This window comes from Clarias gariepinus, chromosome 25 (assembly GCF_024256425.1).
Source record: "Clarias gariepinus isolate MV-2021 ecotype Netherlands chromosome 25, CGAR_prim_01v2, whole genome shotgun sequence".
NCBI classification, from domain to species: Eukaryota; Metazoa; Chordata; class Actinopteri; order Siluriformes; family Clariidae; genus Clarias; species Clarias gariepinus.
This window is the reverse complement of record NC_071124.1, coordinates 15,480,628-15,506,706: the sequence shown is the minus strand read 5'-3', so window position 1 is coordinate 15,506,706 and position 26,079 is coordinate 15,480,628. Positions and strand designations below refer to the sequence as shown.

Genomic DNA, 26,079 nt, shown 5'->3' with positions numbered 1-26,079 from the left:
CATTGTTTATTTTCTAATACTAGTCTTTTAAACTCGCATGGTATTGCTTGTCCTGCTCTGAAATCAAAGCCATGAAGAACACATTGGTCAGATGCTGGAAAACCTTAGCCTTGGAAATGTTAACTGCTGTAATTTTCACCAAACCCAGTCTCCACAGTACAAATGGAAAACAGCAGCTATTATGACCTTTGGCTTTAATAGGCACTTGGTACTGCCATATGGCTTGGTTGGTGTCCCCTAAGTTCTTGTGGAAAAAAACTCTCAGGACATTGGCAAATGCCTCACAATCTGTTCCCACAATCCATTTGCAATCACAATTGACTGATCTTCGGCCTGTTTATGACTACTGATTACTACCTGTCTCATTGCGTTATTTGTTCATGAGGCCTTTCTTCAAAACTCAAAATCCTACATTTGCTTGTCTGCACATATTGACGGTTATAAAAATATGATGAACTCAGACTAGAAGATTGTAGGAAAATTTTCACAGGAGGTGCTTTAAGATCAGGGGAGTACAAAGCATGAATATTCTTAAGAAATGCTCCAATGAGATTATATATTGGCTGCACATTTGAAAATCATAGCATGATGTTGTACCTCTCAATCACAGCCGATGTGTGCAAGAGTATTAATGTGACATTTATGAGGCCTGCTAGAACAGACAGGAGTACTGTATCTGTTGCCAACTCACTGTGTGTGTGTGTGTGTGTGTGTGTGTGTGTGTGTGTGTGTGAGACCCTTGCATTTACATATAGTTTAGAAAGTAATTAGACTGGACTATGACATGACGTTTGTTTTTTTAACGCTGTTATTCACCATAGGTTGATTGGATGGTGGAGAAGAGTTGGAAAAAGAATGAGTGTAAAATAAGCCGGTAGAAAGAGAAGGAGAGAGGGTGAAAATTGAGTGCGTAGAATGTAAACCAGCAGTAGACAAAGGCCTGAGCCTAATACCCACCATGCACTGCCGTGAGGGGCCAGAGAGGGCTGAGAAAGCTGGGATGCTTCTGTAGCTGATCCTTACATAAATAAACACGCATCCCCGGCTATCACCACACAAAGAAACCCAATACTCCCAGAGCACGGAGCGAGATGCCAATGACTGGGGGAACGAGATGAGCAGGTCACTCCCAGTGAGAAAAGAAAGGCTTGTGGATTAGAAGCGTGGCTGTACTTGAGTCTCATTTTATCTGTGACAGTTAAATTCATTAGACAATTGGAAAAACAATGGTTTCTTCAAGGTACACTTTTTAAAAGTTATAGATTATTGGCTTTATAAATGAGTTTTTGTTTGAAACATTTTTAAATCAGGAAATTGTAACAGGGTTCTTCTTAAAACATATTTTTTTTAATATTAATTTTAACAAATTTTAACTAATTATTTATAATTATACAACATGTACGTCTGACCGAGTAATTTGAGTGGATGAGGTGATAAAGAGAATAACAACACTGAGACATTTAATTATATACCATATATCACTTTGCATTATAGGTATTCTAACAAGAATTACACTAATTGTCCGTCATGGAGTAGTGGAAAGAGGGGAGGTATAATAAAGATTTGCTGAGATTTTAGAGAGTAGCATTGAGGCTATTAAATCAAGTTTCATCAGGGGTGCAAAATGATAGCTTGGAGAACTGGAATAGTGTGCATGCATTAACCATACTGTAGATACAGTACTGTAATTGTGCATAAAATATATAAACAACTAACGTCACTAAAGCCAGTTTCAGTTTTAGTAGTTTGCATAGGATACTGTACATGACTGTAAATGATCCAGGTTTAGAATTGAAGAAAGAGACACGCATGGAGACACACATGCTGAGTTAACGTCCAACTTTCAATTCCACTCTGGGTAAAGTATGGAATGGTACTGTATGTCCCAGAGTGATAACTGATCTCAAGCTGTCAGTGGGAAGATCTTTAGAATTCCCAGGCAAATTTATCTTATGGTAACATCGTTTACAATGCATCTTGTATTTGTTTTCAGATGTTTTCATTTTGGAGCATGTTTTTGCCCTGAAGTACAAAAGCTGATAAAGTTTATTTATGAATCACTTATTTTGTAAAGATCCATGTCACTTTTGGAATTTGTGTAGATAAGAAACAGCTGAATTCTTTGTGTTTCAAATACGTTTTTATGTAAGACTATAGAATAAACATATCCTTATATTAATTTATTCCCTTTTGTAATACCTAAACAATGTTCTCCTCCCCAAGCGGCATGCAACAAATGTCAGGGTGAAGTAAGACTAACCTTGATTGACTAAAATTAATATTACAGTAAATAAATCTTTTTTTTATTTAACTTTAATTACAGTACTGTAGATGTTTTTAAGATTCTACAGTATATTGCCTCTAAAATTAAATGCTTAGGGCTTTCATAGATCATTTAATTAAGCTATGTTTATTTTGGTTAATTTTGTAAACTGCTAGCAATAAGCACCTCAAGCTGAGTTTTGTGTTTAAAATAGTATGCCTTTAAAAACTTAAATAGATTCTTAAACAATCTTTTAAACAGAAAAAGAGGAACTGATCTGTGTACAGAGCAGAATTATTGTGCCTGGTCATCAAAATTAGAGCAATGAACTGTACAGTATAGTGAATTGCATCCACTGCTTTTTTCTATAGTATGTGAGGAAAATTATTTAACAGTACTGGTCTTGTGAAGATAGCAATAGAGGGTTGTACAGTATTTATTTGAATATTTTGAGGTTATATAGAAAATATAGTGTATATATTATATATATATATAAAAAACGTATATTGATACGGTACCACAAAATAACATTTTCTAGTTATGCAATATTATAATTAGGTAGCAGATTTTCTTTACATGCTATTACAAACATTGCCTTATTTCTGACATGATAAACTACAATGGCAGGCAATCAATCAATCAATCAATCAATCAATTAATCAATCAATCAATCAATCAGTCAATCAATCAGTGTTGAGTTCTCTCTCTCTCTCTCACTCTCTCTCTCTTGATCTGTGTGCGTTTGTGTGTGTTTGAGTGTGTGTGAGGATTATTAATGTCTAGCTACTGTAAATACATGTTGGTTTGCTTGCTTATAAATGTCCTACAAATACAGGTTTAATAGTAAATATAGTCACAAACAGTGATTGAAGGGCCCAAGCACCAAGCAGCAGGGTGGATGTTTCATGAGAAATTGTTGGCATGCAGATACGTTGCTGAATATACATTTCAACCTTGAGCCACAGACCATGCTACAGTATGTAGTGGAATTAAAATCAATCAATCAATTAATTAATTAATTAATCAATGTTGAGTTTCAAAGGGGTCAAATTATTGGCCCAAATCAAGCCAAGAAAATGATGGATATTGCTGAAATTGGATTAAGAACCACCCAACACATTATTAAGCCCTTAAAGAATACTGGTCAGCTGTCAGGAGAAATTTATGACCATGATTGGAGATCACATAACCACTTTAGAGTGGTTCAGCTCAGCAATGTTATGCGGCAATAAAAAGAAGTCAGCTGATAACCTAAATGTACCAAAAGCTTATACAATCAAATGCGTTTTTGTCTTGCCTGATTTCCTGACAGGCATACTCCGGGACTCAAACTGAGAAAGAGTGGTTCTGGAAACGAGGAGTTATTTCTCACACATGAACTGGCAACCATACTGTGAGCTGTAATCAAAGCAGTGAAATGAAACATTAGTATGAGACTGTAGGAGACAGTTTTTTTTCCCTCGGCCAGGTAATGTTTCCAGTGAATATCTTTTCTAGCGGTGCTGCTGCCCTTACTAAACTTCTCAGGCTGCCAGATTCTCATGTCAAGCTTTGGCAGCAATAACTGTTTTTTTTACACTGGGATAGATTTTCTGGTATGTTTGTAGAAGAACTGTGGTTTGATAGTAGTCTTTCATTATTTTTGCCTCTGTATGGCTGTATTCTTCTGTGCAAAATATGTAAATGCATTTGACAGTTGGAGCCTTGAGTCTTTCACAAATATGGTTCTGATAGTACAGTATGTGTGTGTCTCTCTGCAGAAAATCTTCAAAATTCACCACAATATACTGAAAACAATGTGTAAAGGGTTTTTATTTAGACTGCATTCTAGATTTACCTTGGAGTAATAGTAGATCATGTAATTTGAAGATCCATTTAAACCTCAGTCAACTGAGAGATGCATTTATTTATTTATTTATTTATTTAACCTTAGTCACCTATAAAAATAATGAATTATGGATTATTAAAAAAAAGTGATTAACTTTTACCATTGTGCCCTACGGTATACAGTAGTTTATTTTTTATAACATTTCTTTAAACCTACAGTATGATTAATGGAATTTGAATGAAATCTTTTAATATAATTTTCCTATTCTCAAGGTTTTAATATTGTAAATATTTATCTGGCCAAAAATGCATTCAACCTTAATTTCTTTAATCATTTATTTATTCTCACTCAAAGTTGATGATGATGAGGAGGTGAATGAGTGATGTTCAGAAGATTAATATATTTTTTCTTTTGCCTTATATAATGTCATACTTGAGTTTTTTCCTTGGTTATCAAGTTACATGAACCCTAATAAATAACCCTAATTCCCTTCGAGTAAAGATGAATTGATTTTAACTAAGTTTTAGTTTATGTGCTTGTCCAAACCAACATTTCGATTGAAGGACTGGGGGTCTATTTATGAGTCTGAAAGCTTTCAGTCAGATTGAATTGCATTGATTTATCAGTTGCTAGTGCTCTCTTCTACTCTCTCTTTCTTTCTCACACTCTTTCTCTCTCCCTTTGTGTGCGTGTATGTGAGGCTTTTTAATGTCTAGCTAAATACATGTTGGTTTGCTTGCCTATAAATGTCCTACAAATGCAAGTTTAATAGTAAATATAGTTACAAAGAGTGATTGAAGGGCCCAAGCACCAAGCAGCAGGGTGCATGTTTCATGAGCAATTGTTGGCATGCAGTTACATTGCATCACTGAATATACATTTCAACTTTGAGCTACAGAGCATGCTGTACAGTGGAATTATCCAACATTTTCTAGAACGTCAATAAACCTGTCAATGATAATGAAATAATGACATTTGATTATTAAACACATTTCTCTCTTCACTTGTTAGTACAACAAATACAACAGTAAGTTCTAAGTAAGCACGTTGATTGGATGAGAAGCATTCCACAAGTGGTGACCACTGGGACGTTTACCTATATTTCAGGTGTTCTAATAACTGTTAATTAGATTATACATACTGTAATTATACATACTTTTACAACAATTTACGACAACTTTTCTTTAAATAGTCAAGAAAATGTATTGGACCTTGTTATAAGATGCAATGCTTTATCACTTTATGTGTGTGTGTGTGTGTTTGAGTGTGTGTGTGTAAAAAAGAAAGAAAGCGAGAGAGAGAGAGACGTGTGTGTGCGTGCGAACACATTTTTAGATTTAATTCTATTAGTGTGACTGAACTATTACTTTCTAGAGACTATCTATCTTGATATATCTAACCACTGTCACCTGAGCATGAACCCTTTCTGTTTAGGTCTTGATGATTCATTTCGCAAATTCCAGTTGGCAAGACTCTGCCAAGACCCATAATGCAAAAGTATTTAAAAAAACATACTAGTGTTTCTCACAGATCTGTAATGTTCTTGCAAGGCGGTCAAGGGACCAAAGGTTTGGGGGGCTGGAGGGGAGAGGGAATTGGGGAATTGGGGATTTAAAAGTTGCTGAGATATTTGCAGTTGTGTGTGGCTCCTCAGCAGTTGTCAGAAGCAGTGCTGAGCAGCTGAAAGAGGGTTCAAAAGTGTTGCTACATTTTATTGCAAAAAAAAAAAAAAATGATTTTAATTATCTTCAACTATAATTGTAATGGGAAATGGATTATCCCAAGTGATGGGATTGTGAATTAGATGAGCCATAAGCTTACCGCACTTTTTGTTGGTGGTGCTTGGACATCTTGTCCAATATGTCCAATATACAAGCATTAATAGGAAAATAAAATGTTTTACCATCATCTTTTTTTTTTTCTTTTTTTTTGGCTTTCTTCTCTAGTTAGCACTATTGGTCTGAATTTTATGAATTAGATCTAATTCAATGAGTTGTCATCACATAATTAGCAGAATGGAGTCTGCTAGGACATTTGTGAAAATTACTGTAAATATCAAAGAATCTCAGTATGAATAGATCTGTTTCTGGAGGGTCTCAGGAGCCTAATAAGGAACATATCTAAATAAACTGACCCAGGAGCTATCTAAACAACCCCAGGGCAAATGTCTGGAAAAATATCAATATCTATCAGTGTTTTGTTCTAAAAATAACCCACAGACATTCTGCTAAATAAGCTAAATTCAAGAAAGAATACACACAACAGTGACCTAAACAAAGCCACCACTAAAGGAAGCAACCAAAAAACCAAAGCTAACCCTAAAGTAGCTGATGAGATCCATGCCTCAGGAGAAGCTGTTCATAGGGCAACCATAGTCCAGACACTCCACAAAGACAGGCTTTTTGGAAGCGTGCCAAGCATATGAAATCCCATTTGTAGTCTGCCAAAACTTAAGCTGGAGTCTCAGCAAACATGTGGAAATAGATTCTCCAAATCAAACTTTTTGCCCTTGGCACCAAATGATATGGATTTGGAAGCAACTCAACTCTGCTTATCACTCTGAGAATTATATTCCTCACAAAGACACATGACCATAGTAGCCAAATTTTGAGAGATACACAAATGAAGCCATTAAAATTCTTGAATGGAACATTAAATGTTTAAAAGGCCAATTTCAGGTAATTAGTATAGGCTAAGACAGGACATCAAAGAACATGTACAGTAGGCTATACATGAAGGGACATACAATGCAACAGTCCTTTATTGTTTGATTATTATTATTATGATTATTATTATTATTATGAGTAGTTGTAGTAGTAGTAGTATGTGGTAAAACAAATACAGATAAAATAATATATTGCTGTTGATTTTAAAGCTTACATACTGTATGATGTTCCAGGGTGGAGTGTTCAAGCCATACCAAGTCCCACTCAGGTCTGGGATATTATTATAAAGCATTTTCCACCAGATTCAAGCCTTTTTCAATGCACATTTAGCAATTATCAGTTAACTTATAACCTGCTGTTCTCATCATCAAGAAATTGAGATGTAGCTCCATATCATTCTTGTTCTTGATGGTCTTCTATCGACATAAAATGGATCTTTTGCTAGTAAAAGTTCAAGACAAGTTTCATACTAATTTCCTGGTATTTCCACCATTGCTCTTTCTGATACAGCATCAAGCGGCTGGGGTTTGGGCAATCAAAACCTGGGCCTTCAACAGTGCCTCGAATGCCCTCACCCCTGAAACTCATCATTACTCCTCAAAATGAAGATCCCAAAGATTTATCATGCTTATTCATGCAATACAAGTTATTAAAAAACATTTTCCCCACAGTGTTCCTAAATTCAACTAGCAAGCCTCAGTATCTGAAGTTGAATCATAGGCAGTGAGCTAGGATCCACATTTGAGGTTTAAAATTTTTGCAAAACCAGCTTGGAATTGTCCCAGTCTGATGTGAATTTTTTAACACACACGTCGCTGTTACTCTTTCAATGGTCTAATTCGAAACACACATCTGTGGTGTCTCTTTTGTATCTTTTTTTGGGCAAATAAATTGGTGCCTTGTGAGCAGAGCTTAGGCAAGAGTTGGCTTTCCCCCCTCAGGAACACTGTAAAAACCACAAACACAGAAGAATCTGAAATGCAGGTTTATAAAGCAAAGCTATGCAAATTTAAAGAGAAAAAAAAGGCAGGGAATGTGTTTATTTTACTTTTATTTTGCATGTATAAAGACTCATCCAACTATCCAAAAAAGATCAAAAGTTATTTTAATATATAATGTAATATAATTAGAGCTAGTATGTGTGTTTTAGTAAAATTGCAATGAAACTTTGAAATGTGCCGAAGCTCTAAAGGCAGACTTTAACATTTACTATGGTTTCCCAGGTTGCTGAACATATTTTCAGAGTGAACGCCTACTGTACCTTATTATTCCTTGTTAGCTCCTCTAATATTGAGGTGTCCAACCAAATTTAAAATCATTCTCTCTGTTTTTCTTTCAACCAGGTGGATAAAGTATGTGGCCAGTCTGTAACTGAGATGCAAACTGCTCACCCCAACACTGCTAGGATGATTTCCTCAGCAACACTTGGCCCAGAACCCACAACTAACCAGTCAGACTCTAACATCGGGAAACAGCTGGAAAGATTATCCCATCTACACAGGTTAGACAGCCCTTACATGGTCCTTATCCGGTTTTGCATTATCTGGTATTTCAGAAATTTATTAAGGAATGTCAGAGATATTTTTCTCAAAATATATATACATATATTTTCCCTTTTAAATAATGGAAACATGGTTGCCGCGATCATCCAGAGATCTTGAGTTTGACATAAGGGTGATGCTACAACCATCTTTAAAAAGGAGTCTAGAGAGCAGATTGGTAGTGCTCTGTGAGGAGGGGAAGGGGAGGCATACCCGCACTCTATAAATTATACCTGGTACCTATTTAGATAATCACAGAAACTGTTTTTTTCCCCCATAGCTATTGTAAGATTTTTAAATAGGTACTGTAAATCAACAACGTTTGCTCTTTGACATGAATTTCCTTAGGCAGTATCTGTGCCAGTCATTGAATAAATGTCTCATATTGCTTACCCACAGTCTTCTTCAGTATAAATGACCATGGAAGCAAACCACACCAGTGTGAATACAGTTAAGTGATTGTCCCAAGCCCTTTGATATTTACAAATGTCAGACATGAATACAGGAGCGCTGTCTGTTAGAGTGGCAGTGCTACAGATCCATATTGCACCAAGCTGGCAGACAGTATGTTGTACTTGGCAATTGGGATCTTTTGAAGCCCGAATGAAAACAGCAGCAGGAGGTGGAAGAGGCACTTCCTGTTTGGATATTTTTTGTTTCTCTCAGCAGAAGCCAGTGAGAAAACAGTTAGATGCATGAGAAAAAAAACAATTATAATAATTACACAAAGTTTGCAGTTGGCTTTTATAAACTGCTGAAAGGCTGATCCATTGACTATATTTATGCTTATTGATTTAGCCCTTATTTACATCAAATTGATTTAAGCATCCTGCAACCACTGCAAGCCATGGACTGAAGTGAAGTACAACATAGCTGTGAGAAGAACAACTAAACAAGTGAAACACACAGAGAGAAACACAGTCAGAGCTACAGCTAAACTCTAGGAGATGGGAATACATTTTTAAACCTTTAGGCTTCATGCCAGGATACAAGACCAAAATCTAAGCAAATCCAGTAGCAGTTTATTTATACACAAATTCAAATTCAAATTTTATTTGTCACATACACAAACATACACAGTACGAAATGTAGTGAAATGCATTATACGACTGCCATTGACCCTAAAAGAGAGTTAAATTTTACAAATAAGAAATAAATATGAATAAAAGAAATACGATAGAAATTAAATTAAAAAATTAAATTAAACTAGGAAAAATAGAACTAAAAATAAAAATAGAAATGTGCTAGGAAAAAAATAGAACTAGAAATAAAAATAGAAATATGATGTACAAAATAGAAATATACTGTGCAAATTGAAATATACTGTACGGTGTGTGCAAATATGCATAGAGCAAAGTGTCTTAGTGCAGAGGTTATTAAAGTGTCTTTGTGCACTGGTCCAGGATGTAAACGTAAAACTGTAAAATGTAGTGTAGTTGTGAAGGTAGGTGTGCAAGGTTATTAAAGTGTCTTTGTGCAATGGTCCAGGATGTAACGTACGACATGTAGTGTATATATGAAGGAAGGTGAGCGTGTAATTGTCCATAGTGTTCATGGATGTAAGAAGATTGATAGATTTGACCAATTATGAAAATATTGTGTAGTTCTGCATAGTGGTGTGGTTGTGGTTGAGAGACCTTATCGCCTGCGGGAAGAAGCTCCTCCTCAGTCTCTCTGTGTTGGCCTTCAAGGAGCGGAATCGCTTCCCAGACCGCAACAGAGTAAACAGTCCGTTATTGGGGTGGCTGAGGTCCTTCACGATCTTCCTGGCCTTGGTCAAGCACCGCTTGCTGTAAATCGATTGCAGGTCAGGGAGCTCGATGCGGATGATGCGCTCAGCTGATCGCACCACCCTCTGTAGAGCTCGTCTGTCCTGCATGGTGCTGTTCCCGAACCAGGTCGTGATGTTTCCCGTCAGGATGCTCTCTATGGTGCAGGAGTAGAAGTTCCTGAGCACCTTGGAGGGCAGTCTAAAGTCTCTCAAGCGTCTGAGGTGGTAGAGACGCTGTCGGGCCTTTTTTACCACGGTGTTGATGTGACAGGACCATGCCAGGTCCTGCGTGATGTGAACACCGAGGTATCTGAAGCTGTCCACTCTCTCCACTGGGCTCCTGTTGATGACGGGGGTCTGGTAGTTCCTCACCTGCTTTGTACTAAAGTCCACTATCAGCTCCTTTGTCTTACTGACGTTCAGGAGGAGATTGTTTCTCTGGCACCAGTTCTCCAGATTTTCAACCTCCTCCAGGTAGGCCGTCTCATTGTTGTTCGTGATCAGGCCCACCACAACAGTGTCGTCAGCAAACTTGATGATGGTGGTGGAGCTGGTAGTGGCCACGCAGTCGTGGGTGTACAGAGAGTACAGCAGGGGGCTCAGAACACAACCCTGGGGGGCTCCAGTGCTGAGAGTGAGGGAGGCTGAGACATGTCCGCCCATCCTTACTGCCTGTGGTCTGCCAGTTAGGAAGTTGGAGATCCACTGACACATAGATGAGCTGAGTCCCAGGTGCTCCAGCTTGGTGGTAAGTGTGGAGGGAATTATGGTATTAAATGCAGAACTGTAGTCGATGAAGAGCATTTTCACATAATTCCCCCTCCGAGTGTCCAGGTGAGTGAGAGATGTATGGAGGAGATGAGAGATTGCATCGTCCGTGGAACGGTTTGGACGATAAGCAAACTGTAGTGGGTCGAGTGTGTCTGGTAGTGAAGAGATGATGAAGTCTCTGACCAGGCGTTCAAAGCACTTCATCACTACTGAAGTGAGGGCTACAGGGCGATAATCATTGAGGGAAGCAGGATGAGGTTTCTTTGGGACAGGAACAATAATGGACTCTTTGAAGCATGTGGGGATCACCGACTGAGATAAAGAGATGTTAAATATCTCAGTGAACACAGGTGCTAGCTGGTCTGCGCAGGCTTTGAGAATACGGCCTGAGATGCCGTCTGGTCCTGCTGCTTTCCTGGTGTTCACTCTCTTAAAGGCTCTCCTCACGTCGTGCTCGGTGATGATGAACGCGCTTCCGGTGCTGGCAGTGACTTCCTGTCTGCAGCCGTTAGCGCCGCTAGCATTAGCATCGCTAGCGTCCTTAGCTGCAGCCTCGAAGCGAGCATAGAAAGTGTTCAGCTCGTCTGCCAGAGACACGTCTGCGTTCAGCTCGTCTGCCAGAGAGACGTCTGCGTTTATCATACCGGATGTTGGTGCTTTATAATCCGAATCACGATTCAAAGCTTCAGCTGCAAAATGTTTAACTGGGTTAAGCAAATGCTTTTCATTTTAGATGAGTATAGTACATGGTATAATAGCAAAGAAATACAGCTAATGTTTTACCAGTAAGTGAAAATAATATAATAATAATAATACAAAAATGTTAATATAGGATTTTGTCTGTATAAAAACAGGATAATAGTAGTAATATAATAATATACTACTAGGATAGTAATATAATAATGTAATGTCTGTTTTTTTACACTTTTTTTAAACATGTTTCTGTACAATGTTATTAGTGATTATTTGGCTCCAGAGTTACAGTATGACATACCAACGCCAAGTGGCTGTGACATTTAATTTATTTGAATGTAAATCCAGCCAAAGATGATTCTAGGATTTGATTTATGGGGACCAAATGAGGATACAATGGCAAACGCACACTGTCACAGTTGAGGAAAGTAATAGAGTAATTACTAAAGAGTAATAACAATTAAGTAATATATCATGTTGACTTTGCTTTTCTCTTTACTGTTTTGTGTATAAGAGTTACCTACAGTAATACTAGTTACTAATGTGGTATGATTATGTGGTTTATTACTTATGAGATTTTAGGTAACTCTTACACACAAAACAATATTAAGGCAAAGTCAACATGATATATTACTTAATTGCATAATTAATTAAACTGCCACTAAGGACTCAGTGTGCTGCAGTGTCTTATCTGTCAATTTTGTTATTTAACAAAGTGTGTATGCTTTTAATCATGAATCTTTTGGATGCCAAATGTCCTCCTATAAGAACATGAAAGTTTCTCTCAACCACATTGTCTATTTACTCTTTTGCGGTCCTCATAAGAGTTATTTCGTCAGGTTTGTTTCTGTTAGAAGACATTTATCAGATTTATATTTATCAGGTGTTAATAAAGACACAACAACAAGAGGTCATGTCAAAATGTGGTATTGGTGCTAAAAAGTGTCTTACCTAGATAGAAAAGTGAATTTTTATATAGGACCATATAACACAAGTTTTTATAATACTTAATTTTTTCACAATACTTCTCTTGTCCATGCATATTTTTTTGAATATGCATACAAATTGATATTTTTATCAGAGAAAAAGAAACACATGTGCTAAATACAATTCCATGCCCTTTTATGTAGTGTCCGTAACTTTTTGGAATTCCAATCTTTCAGTGATCTTAATTGTCATTCAGAGGAAACTTGGACAATTTAGTTTTTTACATGTAAATTCATAAACCTAAAAAAGTGTATTCCTCTAAAATACAAAATTGTTAAGATATTGCAACATAAATTTGACATGGTTATAGCCACTACAGATTTTTTTGCTTTTTAAGCTTTTAACAGACAGCAATTTAAGCAACAATTTTTACAGGTCACATACTTCTAGAAGCTTACACTAATTTTATTATCAATATTCCTAAAGAAATTTTAATAATTAGCATTTTAAATTATTATTGTTAGAAGTGACACAGTATAACACCAAAAAATTACAGTATATATGCTGAAAACGATATACAAAGCACGCTTCTGGAATGCATTATGCTCACAATCCAAGGTTTAACTGTAGCTTCTTTGGCAAATTATTATATGTATAACATAAAAAATAATAAAATCAGCACCAATACTGGACATAAAAAAAAACAGATTTCTGTGCATGAAACCATACAGTAGGGGAGTATTTACAGTACAGTAGGGGAATCTAGATTTTTATGATTTAATTGAACAATTTACATAGTCACCTGACTCATTTGTGACTAAAGCACAATAGTCACATACTGTAGCATTGATGACTGGTTTAGTCAAAAGGTAGCAAAAAGCAGCAGAAGGAAAAAGAAAACACTCAGTACATTTATATGATATAGTGTCAGTCTGACTAATTGTGTTAGTCCAACTAAAACCCGACTTTAAAATAAATCAATAAATTAAACTTACACACACCTATATACTGTAATGTGGTTGGGAGCTGAGCTATTCTGGCACATAGTCGAACAAAATGTGTAACAGCAAGATAAAATATGTGATTGTCGGCCTTCAGATAACACTATAAGGAGACGGATAACATGCATCTCATTTGCACAAAAAAGTAAAGCATAGCGGTATACATACAGCTTGATATAATGATGACAAGTTGAAAGAGGAGCACATCGCCATCTATCGTAGCAGACATACTGTACTTGGACCGATAAATTGATTTGCCTACCATGCTTGTAAAATGGGACAAGGACAGAAGTCCAATTAAATGGTCTGTTTGAGCTATAACCATACTGTAGCGGGACTTAACTCTGCAAGTAATCATGCTGACTGATATTTAGACATGCATCCGTAGAGAGAAAGAGTGTTTGATGGTACTGTTCCACTAAGCAACTTATCATAAAAGGTTTGAATTTGCATGTGCATGTCTGACCTTTTCCCACAGGATCATGATTTAAATTTTTTTTTATATCCATTTCCCTCCATTTCCCAAAGTCTGTGACTTTTTGTTTTCTCACAACTCACCCTCTTCCTGCTTGCCTCGTCTTCCCCCTGGACTGCTCCATAAACATGTGTGACGGGTTGATCAGCTCTCTCCCTCTGAAACCCAACAAACACAATAAAGATAGAAGTCTAAAAGAGATTTCTCGGTAAGCATGCATGCACACACACACACACACACACACACACACAAACACACACACACACACACACACACACACACACACAAACATAAAATCAATCCCCTTTATTTATGGTGTATTTTATTTTGCATGTGTCCATTTTAGTCCACTTTAAGAGATGAGTGATATTTCTCCATTAGTGCTGCCTGTATTAAATCTGTTACCACCCACTCACAGGATTGTACAATGATGTCACAACTCATCTGTTATTCAGCATGTGCATCACTCATTTTTAAGCTCCCTCTAATGTTATGAAGTTGGGTTTAAATGCTTTCTTCTTTCGGTTCTAGTTTTACTTCTGTTTGTCATCTTTAAGCATTAGGTCATTAGAAAGTCCTTAGAAGGACAGTGGGACAAATGGATCTTAGTATTTTAGTGATATTTATTTATTTATTTACATCATATTTGATTTGATGATAGACTGTTTAACTTTAACATTGAATACTGATAATGGATTTTGCTGTATTACAGTTTTGGTGGCAACACTTCAACCTTATATCACTACATTATTATTATTATTATTATTATTATTATTATTATTATAGATAATGATAAAATTTTAAGTTTCTATTTCTTTTGTAAGATGATATGCATCTGAATCTAGGTGGCTCTTACTTTACAAAATTTCATGTAGATGGGGAAATGCAAACTTCAACTTGCATTTTTTATATTTCAATATGTTTTTTTTTTTTTTTTTTTATTCTGTGAAACAACAATCTTGTTTAATGGTGATATGTCTGCATGCATTCATTTGGAATTTTGCAACACCACGTTTCTAATGTTTTATTCTGCTCTCTCTTTCTCCCTCTCTCTCTCTCTCTTTTACACTCTTTCATTGCATGTGTGTGTGAGTCACTTTTAGGGAGTTCATCAAGTACATCGTACGCTACAAGGCATTTTTTGCAGCCCTTCCAGAGATGCTCTGTGAAGGAGAGGTGGTGCGAGATGAACCCACGTGCTGGAGCGGAAACGACGTTGTGGAGAGGTGAGTGTCACCTGCTAAATGCTACTCACCTCTCACACTCAAAGATCAAATGCTTACAGAGATTTGTTAAATAAAATTAAATAAAAAAGATCAAGGGTAGTGGGAAGATTTCACAAATTATATGATAAACAGGAAAAAAATCCTTTATTATTATAAAGTAATAAATAAATAATAACTAGTAATAAATAAATATTATTTATTTATTTATTACTAGGGAATCAGATAACTCTGTCTAAATCCTAGTTAGGAAACCCTTTGCCTCATATTGACATTATAGGATTTTCCTGCTGCCCCTAAAAAAAACTTTGCTTCAGCATAGATTAATACAGTAGCAAAAAAATCATATAAGTAACCAGCTTTGATAGTGTTCATTTCAGTGCTTTGAAACAATGTTTAGGATTAAAATGTTCTTATTATTGTAAAAACATCAGGAAAATAAGGTACTTATGAACAGATTATTTTTTTTTACCAAAATAGATTTTGCACCTAATGCACTCTATTGGCTATCGTGCATTTACATCACAGTGACACAGTGACCCTTTTTTTGCCAATACAGTATCAAAGGCTGAAAATTTTTACAAATTATATAAGGAACACTCGAGAAAAATCAAATAGAGGAAAATGTGAGCTTAAAAGAAATTAAAGCATGGATATAAAGATTTTATATATTATCCATGCATGCATGTGGGGGTGGAGTTCGGCCTCTCCTGAAGGTATACATTCATCTGTTTCACTCTGTGGATTACAGATAGGATGAAGGAATGCACTGTGTATTTTTGAGAGAATTATCTTTCTCGCCAAGAGTCTCACTGCTAATTGCTTTTTAATGACTTATGTAGGCTTCAATGCTGGAGATGTTGACTTTAGGTTTTAATGCCTGGTTTTAACCTAAGCAACTGTGAACCATGAGTCTAAAAATACCCCAAAACTGAATAAACTTATGTGTAATACTGAAAAATTAAATGACAAATAGCTTAGTTAGCATTGCATCACACTAATCTAAATGGTGTAACATGTTTGTACAGTACTGTGCAAAAGTCTTAAGCCACCCATCATTTCTTTATATTACATTACATTAAATGATGTAGATTAAATTAGAGAAATATGAATAGATGGGAAGTGTTTATATAACAACTTTAGCATCAACCTCATTTCCCCTCTTGTCTGTTCCAACCACTCAGCACTCAGCATCACCAGTATACTAATCACCTGCCTGATCATCTGTCATCATCTGCACCTGTTCATCATTACATTTACATTTAGGCATTTGGCAGACGCTCTTATCCAGATATTAGTTTGTTCGTGCCTTAAGTTCTATGGGTTTTTATGCTTGAACGATCACTGTGTGGCTTAAAAAACTAAAAATATTTTCCAAAGACTGGTTCAAATTTCAAAGCCACAATAAGTCCTTCAGGAAGCCTGGAGAACTATTCCTTAAGACTACATTGAATATAAAAAAAAACCTGACTCTCGCTCACTCACTCATTTTCTATACCGCTTTATGTTGTATCCAGAGTCACGGGGGCCTGGAGCCTATCCCATGAGACTTAGGCCACTCTAGAGTGCCAATTCATCACACACATACAGTACACACACTAAGAACAGTTTGGGAATCCCAAATCTGCATGTCTTTGGACTGTGAAAACCAGAAAAAAAAGCAACAAGCACAGGGAGAACATGCAAACTCAATGCACACAGACCCTGAGGTGGGAATTGAACCCAGACCCTAGAGGTGCAAGGCAACAGTGCCTACCACTATAACACTGTGCTGACTCTTTGGTAGCAAAACTGTAACTGTAGTTATTAATTGATTTGTTTATTTTTGGATTAGCCATTTTCCATTGCTATTTCATCCCACCAAACTGCTTACTGAGCCACATGCACTCTTTATTCCAACCTCATGATTGAATTAGAGTTTGCTTTCATATTAGTCTGCAGTGAGATTATAGGATATTCTATTTTACCCATTATAACATAATAAAATGTTAAGTTTAAATTGAATATTTAAAATTGTCTACATTTTAAATGTTAATGAACAATGTTTTTAGTGATAGTCATCTGATAAACATATATTAAAATGATTAAGCCTAACTGTGTCGATTACTTCAGCAGTTCAAGCCAAATCTGGTTACATATGTATCTATAAAAATCTATATTAGATTGCTAAAATAAATACAAATATGTTATACTGATAATGTTTGCTCTATTGGTGGCAGTAAACTAAGCTTTAAACTCAGTCTGCACTCATTCCAATAGCCATATTTCAGCACTTAATGTCTGGTTTTGAATGTTAAAACCAACACATTATCACGGTTCTGTGTAAAAGCTGTGTTTTATTGCTTTTAAATAGAGACTCAGAACTGAATGTGACCCTCAATCATCCTTGAGCCTATGCTGTTAGGTCACCCAGCAAATACTTGTCTGCTTCCTAAACGCCTGGCGTCGCTCCTTAATAATAACTCAGCAATCATGAAATGATTTTTACTGTCACCATCTTTGTCCTTTTTTTTTTAGCTGCTTGTAATGCCATTTATTCCCCACTTATTCTCTGAGCCAAAATAGTCCCATTTTAAGTCTATTTCCATGGCAGCACCCACAATCTTAGCAAACAACAGAGGAAACTTTACTTTCCATCAATGTCACTAAACAGACGAGAGAGGGGGAGAGAAAGAGAGAGAGAGAGAGAGTCATTGAGAGACTCATTCATATTTGGTAATGCTGAACATGTACAAATGATGTCATGTAAGCATTCCACTAGCCTATGTTTATAATTTTTTGTGCACACAGACACTTTGGAGACAGATTAACAAGACAGAAATCTAATCTTAGAATAAGTCCATTGGATTTCGTGAGGATTAAGTTGTATAAAAAACCTCAACTCAACCCTTCACCATAAACTCTTAACCTGTTGTTTAGCTTTGAACATTGGTTTGTGATTATTTTGACCTATTTTCCACAGTAACAATAATTTTTATGCAATCATTTAAGAATTTTTATTTATTTATTCCCTTTGTCCCTTTCTCATGGTTTCCATATCAGATTATTCGATCAGAAAGTTATTAGCACATGTTTTATGCCGGATGCCATTCTTGCCACAACACATCTATTTCTCCAGGCTTGGAACTAGCACTGAGGATGCCCTGTATCTCCACTGGCTGCGTATTTTATAATGTAGGCATAGAGTTAAGGGTCTTGCAAAGGACCCAACAGTAGCAACCCAGCAGTGCTGAGGCTCAAACTCTCAATGGGCAACCCAGAGCCTCGACCCCCTGCGGGACCGGTCACATCAAATCAGATATTAAGTCGAATTTTGGGTGGTTTGAGTTATGCATATTTTAATATTCCTGGTTCAATAAGCTCCACTATGATACCAGGTCCATTACTGTATGATGTCCAGTCAGATATGGGCAGTTTAAGTATTTATTTATGTATTTATTACTAGGGAATCAGAAAACTCTGTCTAAATTCTAGTTTTATAATAATTAACAAGGTTTCCATAATGTAATGAAGCTATCCTCAGGGAGCAGGGTCAGCTGTGATGCAGAGATTGTTAAAGGCCTAGCCCAACAGTGGCGGTTTAATGGGCCTGGGGCTTGAACCCCAATCCTTCTGAACAGTAGTAGAACAGAAGTGAACTATTAAGCAACCTCTGCCTCGCAGATAATTTACAATATATTTCTCTTTGTAGAAAAAGAAAAAAATATCACATATGCTTTAATTTTACTGTGTATTAAATTGTGTAGTATTTTACAGTGTAAAAATCCTATAATATTCCAAATACCGTGTAATACAAATAAGGTCAATTAAGGGATCTTAACCGCATCTAATTTCTAAGACAGAGTAATTACTAAGAAATTTAAATCAAGTGGTAACTGCATAGTTAAAAAAAACTGTAATAATATTGAAGAAATATTATCAGCTCTGTTGTTGACAGAATTGATGTAGTCATTCAGAGTGGTGCATGTGAAGGGATATAGTCAAATTGATAGCAGATGTGTATTTTATTAATAACCCCATGCTATAATACTATATTTGTTATGGTATGCAGTTATAGCTATGCAGCAATAGAGACCTGCAATCCCACTGGAAACTATTCATAAATCTCCCATCATTAACCCTTCATTCTCGAATGCAGACTGCATTGTGCTGTCTGTGTAATCGTTTGCATATCTGGGCTGTGCCTTGACCATATAATGCCCTGAAAGTAAGACATTTCTTGCAGTATGAAGATGATTATGTATACATGCACCTAGTGTATATTGGACCACATTTTTGGAAATTTACTAAACTGTGACCAAGATGGATGTTACTTTTTAGATTCATCTGTTTATTTAGATAAAGTGTCAACAAATAGCTCTGTGTTAATGTTAGTTCATCCCTCTCTTTTTTATGTAGAAGGTAGAATAATAATAATAAAATGGGATAATGAAAAAAAATGGGGGAAATTTGAGAAAGAAAAATATTCAGTGAGAAGCATGTTAGAAATCCATAAGAGACTATCTGGCACACCTCGCCACCCCTTGTGTGTGTGTGTCCCTGTCTGCAATACCAGATGTGTGAATGGTAAGCTAATGGATTGGTGTAAGCGGATAAAAATGTGTGGCATCCTGTGTGACAAACATTCAAACAGCACTCACACAAACACACACACGAGTGTGTGACACATAGAAGCTGGCAGTCATAAGATGTCAAAGGCAGATTGCTTTCACAAAGGCTTTTACAAGCATCGGTGCCATGGGGACGAATCAGGAATAACACAAACAAATAAAAAAACACATCTAAGCTTTAGCTACTTTAGAATCGAAATTTTTGTTGAGTTTGAAGCAGAAAGACAGTGAACAACAATATTCGGCAAGGGGACCCCTAAGAGATAATCATCTAGGCTTCATCCTTGTTAAAGCTGGGCTTGATCAAACAGGGTCAAGCGATACATACGTAGCTGTAAAAAGGATCAAAATTTTAGTTATGCAAAAAAAATATATTAAAATAAAATAAAAAAGTTTATTTAATTGGATTTAAAATATTAATATTATATGAAATATTAATTATAAAAATAGTACTATTATCTACAATAATGATAAAAAATTTGTGCAAGTGTCTAGATCTTAACTAATAAGATAATACAACACTTGGAAACCCCATATATAATTCAGATTCCACAGTCCTAGTATCTCATCAGTACTTAATATAATTGTCAGGCACGTCCCCCCAAGCTGCTCCCAGGACACAGGAGAATCACTCATTATTACTAATTGAGTTGTCCTGGAATGCAGTATTATTTGCATAGCAGACTACATTCTACCACTATATTATCAGGATGCCACTGTTTCCAAATTGAATTTGGCTGCTGGAGATGCAACATTTTATTTGCTAGTTACAGCCATGTATGTGTACATGTGTTCATTTATTCTTAGAAGACATTTACATTTAACAATAAACCTGTAGTTTACAATGAGAGTGGTGACTCGCGTGGCTAAGGCTCTAGGTTGGTGATTTGAGGATTGCCACACTCCATACTATATAGCCACTGCCTGCAGTGCTGGTGCCAGGCCCGGTTAGAAAAATAGGAGGGTTGCATCAGGAAGGGTATCTGGCATAAAACCTGTGCCAAGTTGTGCGCCGTTTAAAGTTTAATCAACTGGCAGTACAACCTATTTTAAACCAATCTGGAGAAAGCCGAAATGATATGAAGTATCGCCTTAGGATTTTCCTCTTTACCCTTATCAAATTTTACAGTTGTGAGACCAGAGATTCAGCCTTTATGACATTTTTGAGAACATACTTTATATGTAGGTGGGGCACTATAGACATTATTTATATAAACATTGGTGAAATGCTTCTTGATGTAGTCCAACTAGGGACCAGGGCGACCAATGGCGACTATTGTATTTATTCTTATTTGTACGACTGTGGTAGAACCTACGATCAACATTCACACACACACACACACACAGTCACACACTACAGACAATTTGGGAATGCCAGTTAACCTAATCTGTGTCTCTTTGGACTGTGGAACACCCACCAAGCACAGGAAGAACATGCGAACTCCATGCACACAGACCCGATGAGCAAACTGTGTAAGTTACCGTGCCACCCTTTACGTTAGTTAGTTACATTAAAAAATGTGAAAAGCCAAAAGATGCTCCACTGCAGGTTGTGTAACAGTACCCTTGTGGCAAATTAGCTTTCCTTCGGGCAACCACTATAAAGAATATTTTGACCCTAATCCAGTAACAGAGTTATGAAGAGCTTTATTTTATGCATTTTTAGATAAAAAAAAAAGCTTGGTTGCTCTACATTTTATGGCACAGTTCAAAATTATTATTAGACCAGGGATTTAAGGTAATTTCCACAGAGGTTTTTAAGGAAATAAAATTATCCTGGACTGCCTGGAATGACAGCTAGACATTTCTGGTTTGTGTTTTCACTGCAACAATTTTTACATAGTATTTTGGCATTTCTGCTTTTTTAATACCCTCATGACTCACAGGAAACACAGGAAACACAGAATCTTTTCTTTTAGAACATTGTTTTTGCATACGTTCTTGGTTCCTTAAAAAATGTTTTTCTCATAACTACTTCTAATACTGCTACAAAAAAGTGTGAACTTGATTTAATGTATAGTCTTTTTTTCCACAATTTGCCGTAAGTGGTATGAAACATGTTTACCCTAAAAGCCTCACAACATTTAACTTTTGTAAAAACAACTATGTACTGTACAAGAAAAAGCGGCCTTGGTTCCAGTGGGAAGGTTGTGAGATTCTGAAAATGTTTCTGGGTTCCTTCAAGCACAGTTCATATGCTTAAAGCTACATGATGTAAGATTTTGGAATTTTGTAGAAAAAGGTATTGTAAGCTACTCTGGAAAAAAAAAAGACTTAATAATGTGAGTGTTACTGAGCTCTTCCTAAACTGTGTGCATTATCTCATGACTGAAAGTGCACATAGATACAAGTAGATAGAGTATGACGGGCGTTCAAATCAAACCAGGACATTTCCCAAGGCATTTAAAATTTTAAACATGTCCATCCGTGAATGATGATCCTGGCCGAGGTGGCTCGGAGTCCACTGCGATTGTTCCCATGAACATTCAGAGAGCGGAACGCCTGATCCTTAAAATTCGACAGATAACTTGTGGAAGAGACGCATCTGTCTATGAGTAGTGACATTCATGCGCACCACTTTCACGTAACAGGAACTTGACTGGGAGTTACTGGCACATCCCTCGAACAGTCCTGATCTTCCTCCAAACCATTAACACATGTTTGGGACATTTACAGGAGTTCCTGGGAGGCCAGCATGAAGCAGGCAGTCTGATCATGGCTCTGGTATACTGAGAAAACAGTGAAACACTGGGATAAGTGCACCAGTGTAGCAGGGAATTATAGAGAAACAAATCTTTATATATAAACTGTAGTTTTATAAAACAATGCATTTATATTAAAATGCCCTTACTTATAAACATTTTGTCCAAGATGAGTCTTTCACAATGGCGTGACCTCAGCTGCGCACTCTTGGCTTTTTACTGGGTTCAAAATGACTGGATTTTCAGGGTTAAAGTTCAAATTCAGGATGAAGCAAAAGCAACAAAAACAGATGTAAAAGAAGTGAACGCCATTTTCATGTTCCACATTCTCTTACATTTATATAAACATTTTCCAGGTGGATTTTATTTGTGTCCAATGTGAACAGGACACTCTGTGCTCTCTAGGAGTGTCATCTCGCATTCACTGGTTTCCCACCGAATTAGGCAACAAATAAGTTCTTTAGCTATTCAACAACAAATGAGAACTCATTTAGACCTTTTATTAACTTATAGTGTAACATTGGATTCTTTCACTCTTTTACTCGCATTTGCTTTGCTTACATTCTAACACTCTGTCTTTTGCTAACCTTTATACATTTACATTTATACATTTGGTAGACGCTGTTATCCAGAGCGACTACAGAAGTGCTTTGAAGTTTTCATCATTGGATGGATCCTTACACTGGTTACTACAGTAGGTTACTACAGTATCTATAAGTGCCATCAGTCAAACACTATATATACATATAAGGGTGTCTGAAAAATGCAGCAACCAGCCTTTTTACATATATATATATATATATATATATATATATATATATATATATATATATATATATATATAGTGGGGTTAGTCCAAGTACTGGAGAAACAGATGCGTCTTGAGTCGTCGTTTAAAGAAAGTCAAAGTCTCTGCTGTACGGCCATTTGGAGGAAGTTCATTCCACCACCTAGGTGCCAGAACAGAAAAGATAAAATGACAGATGATTGTCCATGGTTACCCCAAGATTGCGGGCGGTGGTTGAAGGAGTGATTTGGATGTTGTCCAGGGATATCACAAGGTCTTGAAATGGGGATGAGTCACAAGTGATAAACAACAGTTCGGTTTTACTGAAATTGAGCTTCAGCTGATAAGCAGGCATCCAGGATGAGATGTCTGCCAGACATGCTGAGATCGGGGTGGAAACCTGAGTGTCAGAGGGAGAAAAGGAGAGATTAAGTTGGGTGTCATCTGCATAACAATGGTATGAAAATCCATGGGATGATATGACCTTACCAAGAAACCGGGTATAGAGGGAGAACAGAAGAGGACCAAGTACTGAGCCCTGCGGGACACCAGTAGAGTCTACGTGGGGCAGATGTAGATTCCCTCCATGTTACCTCATATGACCTATCTTTTAGGTAAGAAGCAAACCATTGCCACGCTGTCCCACAAATTCCAAGGCTTGTAAGAATAGATAATAGAATCTTGTGGTTTACTGTGTCAAATGCAGCTGACAGGTCCAGAAGGATGAGGACAGATTTAGGAGATCTAAAGGACTGAGGACAGTTAGGAGATCTGAGGACAGTTTAGCAGATCTAGTAGCATGGAGGGCAGTCTCTTTAGAATGGCAGTCTCTGTAGAATGTGTTACTTTGAATCCAGATTGGTTGGGATCATTAAGGTTAAGGTTGACTGTAGTAGGTCCTTAGGAGTTTAGTTAAGTTAAGACTTTATTTGTCACATATACATTACTGCACAGTTCTTCCATATCCCAGTTAAACTGGAGTCAGAGCGCAGGGTCAGCCATGATACAGTGCCCCTGGAGCAGATAGGGTTAGGGGCTTGGCTCATGGGCCCAACAGTGGCAACCTGGTGGAGCTGAGGATGAAACTGCCAATCTTCTGATCAGTAACTCAGTGCCTTAGCCCTCTGAGCCACCACTGCCCAAAAGTCGTTCTGCCCAAAGAGCATCATAAAGCACTTTTCACCTGACAAAACTAATAATTACATGACCCATAACTTAGTTCCACAAGTCAGATGTGAGGAGCATGTAATGGATACTTTGGAAATTATGATTGTGTGCAATTAATTGACATATTTGGACGATTAAAAAACAGAACACTAATAGTACATACTGTATGTAGTTTTTCAGTTTTTGTGGGTTAATCAAAATAAATTCAAATTGAACATCAGTAAATTTCTTTTTTTCTTTCTCCCCGTCTCTGGCTGGTGTGTATTTTGGGGAGTCCAAATATTTTATTATTGGATAACATATGAGTATGTGAACGACTCTCATTTATCTTAGTGCAGTGCACACAGAGATGATTGAATCTGTCACTAAAATTTCACCCTGGTTCATTTGATTGATGAACTGGTTAAGAGCACATGAATACCGTGTGAATGACGCTAAGTGTGTGGTGTTGATCACTGATATGAGCATATGCGTATAATATCCCAGTGTTCAGTGCATGTACATATTTGGAGGACACATTCCCAGGCTGGGCGTAGGGATTCTCTCTCCCACTGTTTCCCACACCCTGCTCACAGGAGGCCTTTGTTCCTGGTTTAGGCAATCCTTCAGCTCCGCAGTCTACAATGAGCCTTCTTTACCCAAGCAGCCCAAACACACCTCTATTATAGCAAACACGCTCTCATGCCAACATCATATGATGTCCACTGAGTGAAGTCTTGTTAAATTTTATAAATATGCAGTTGTGAGAAACGACATGGCATTTAACCCACCATTTTGACTTTATGACTTCAAAATTTTTGAAAATGCTGCTTTATAGCATGGTGACCTAAAGATTTGATAACTACTGCAATGATAAATGTGTTTTATCTGGAAACAAGTTTTTTAAACTTAACTGATGCAGTGAGTAGCTTCTCATTCTTTAAAACATCTTGGAAGATGTATGCCGTGGTCATGGAAAAGATGCCACTATGTTTTAAAGGATTAAATTATTCATCTGCTTCAAGCTAAGAAAACAACTAAGGAAAAAATACTGGAATTGGGGGATTTGGTTTGCTAGGAAGCATAAAGATTGCATTTTAAAACAATGAAAGGGTCATGTGAGCTGATGAGTCCACATTGATCCTATTCCAGAGCATTGCCCACATCATGCATGGTGACCACTGTACAAGCCTTGAGGGCAGTGTTACTGTATGATCTGTGGTAGCTTCAATTGGATAGCTCTCAGTTAAGAAATGTTATGTGGCTATAAAATGAATTAGTTGTCATGTGATGCATTAATTGTTAATGTCTCAATGTGGCAGTGGTGGCTCATTCAGTTAAGATTCTGGGTTACTGATTGCATGGTTGAGTGTTCAAGCCCCAGCGCTGCCAAGATGTTGCTGTTGGGCCCTTGAGTGATCTGTTTCAGGGGTGCTGTCTCCTGGCTGACCCTGTGCTCTGACTCTGGCTTTCTAACTGGGGTATTTAAAAAAATAATTTGACTGTGCTGTACGCTACACGTGGCAGATAACTAAAGCCTATCTTTAAGAGTGGTTCTGGGAGCATGAGGAATCATTTTCACACATGAATTGGCCATCACAGAGTCCTGATCTTAACCTCTCTTAAACCGTTTGATGTATGAGTTATTCGACTCTCCCATGATCAACAAAAGATC

The 26,079-nt window shown here is 37.0% G+C and overlaps 1 protein-coding gene across 2 annotated transcripts in view; it reads left to right on the top strand.

Moving 5' to 3' along the window:
- The window catches only part of gpc5c (glypican 5c), a 97,318-nt gene that overhangs the window by 50,939 nt on the left and 20,300 nt on the right, over positions 1 to 26,079 (top strand). The window contains exons 4-6 of one of the 2 annotated variants that reach the window (XM_053486570.1): positions 8,101 to 8,258; positions 14,085 to 14,144; positions 15,040 to 15,162. In XM_053486570.1, coding sequence (XP_053342545.1) covers positions 8,101 to 8,258; positions 14,085 to 14,144; positions 15,040 to 15,162 — 341 coding nt within the window. The remainder of the gene's footprint in view (positions 1 to 8,100; positions 8,259 to 14,084; positions 14,145 to 15,039; positions 15,163 to 26,079) is intronic. The other variant, XM_053486571.1, reaches the window with a different exon arrangement.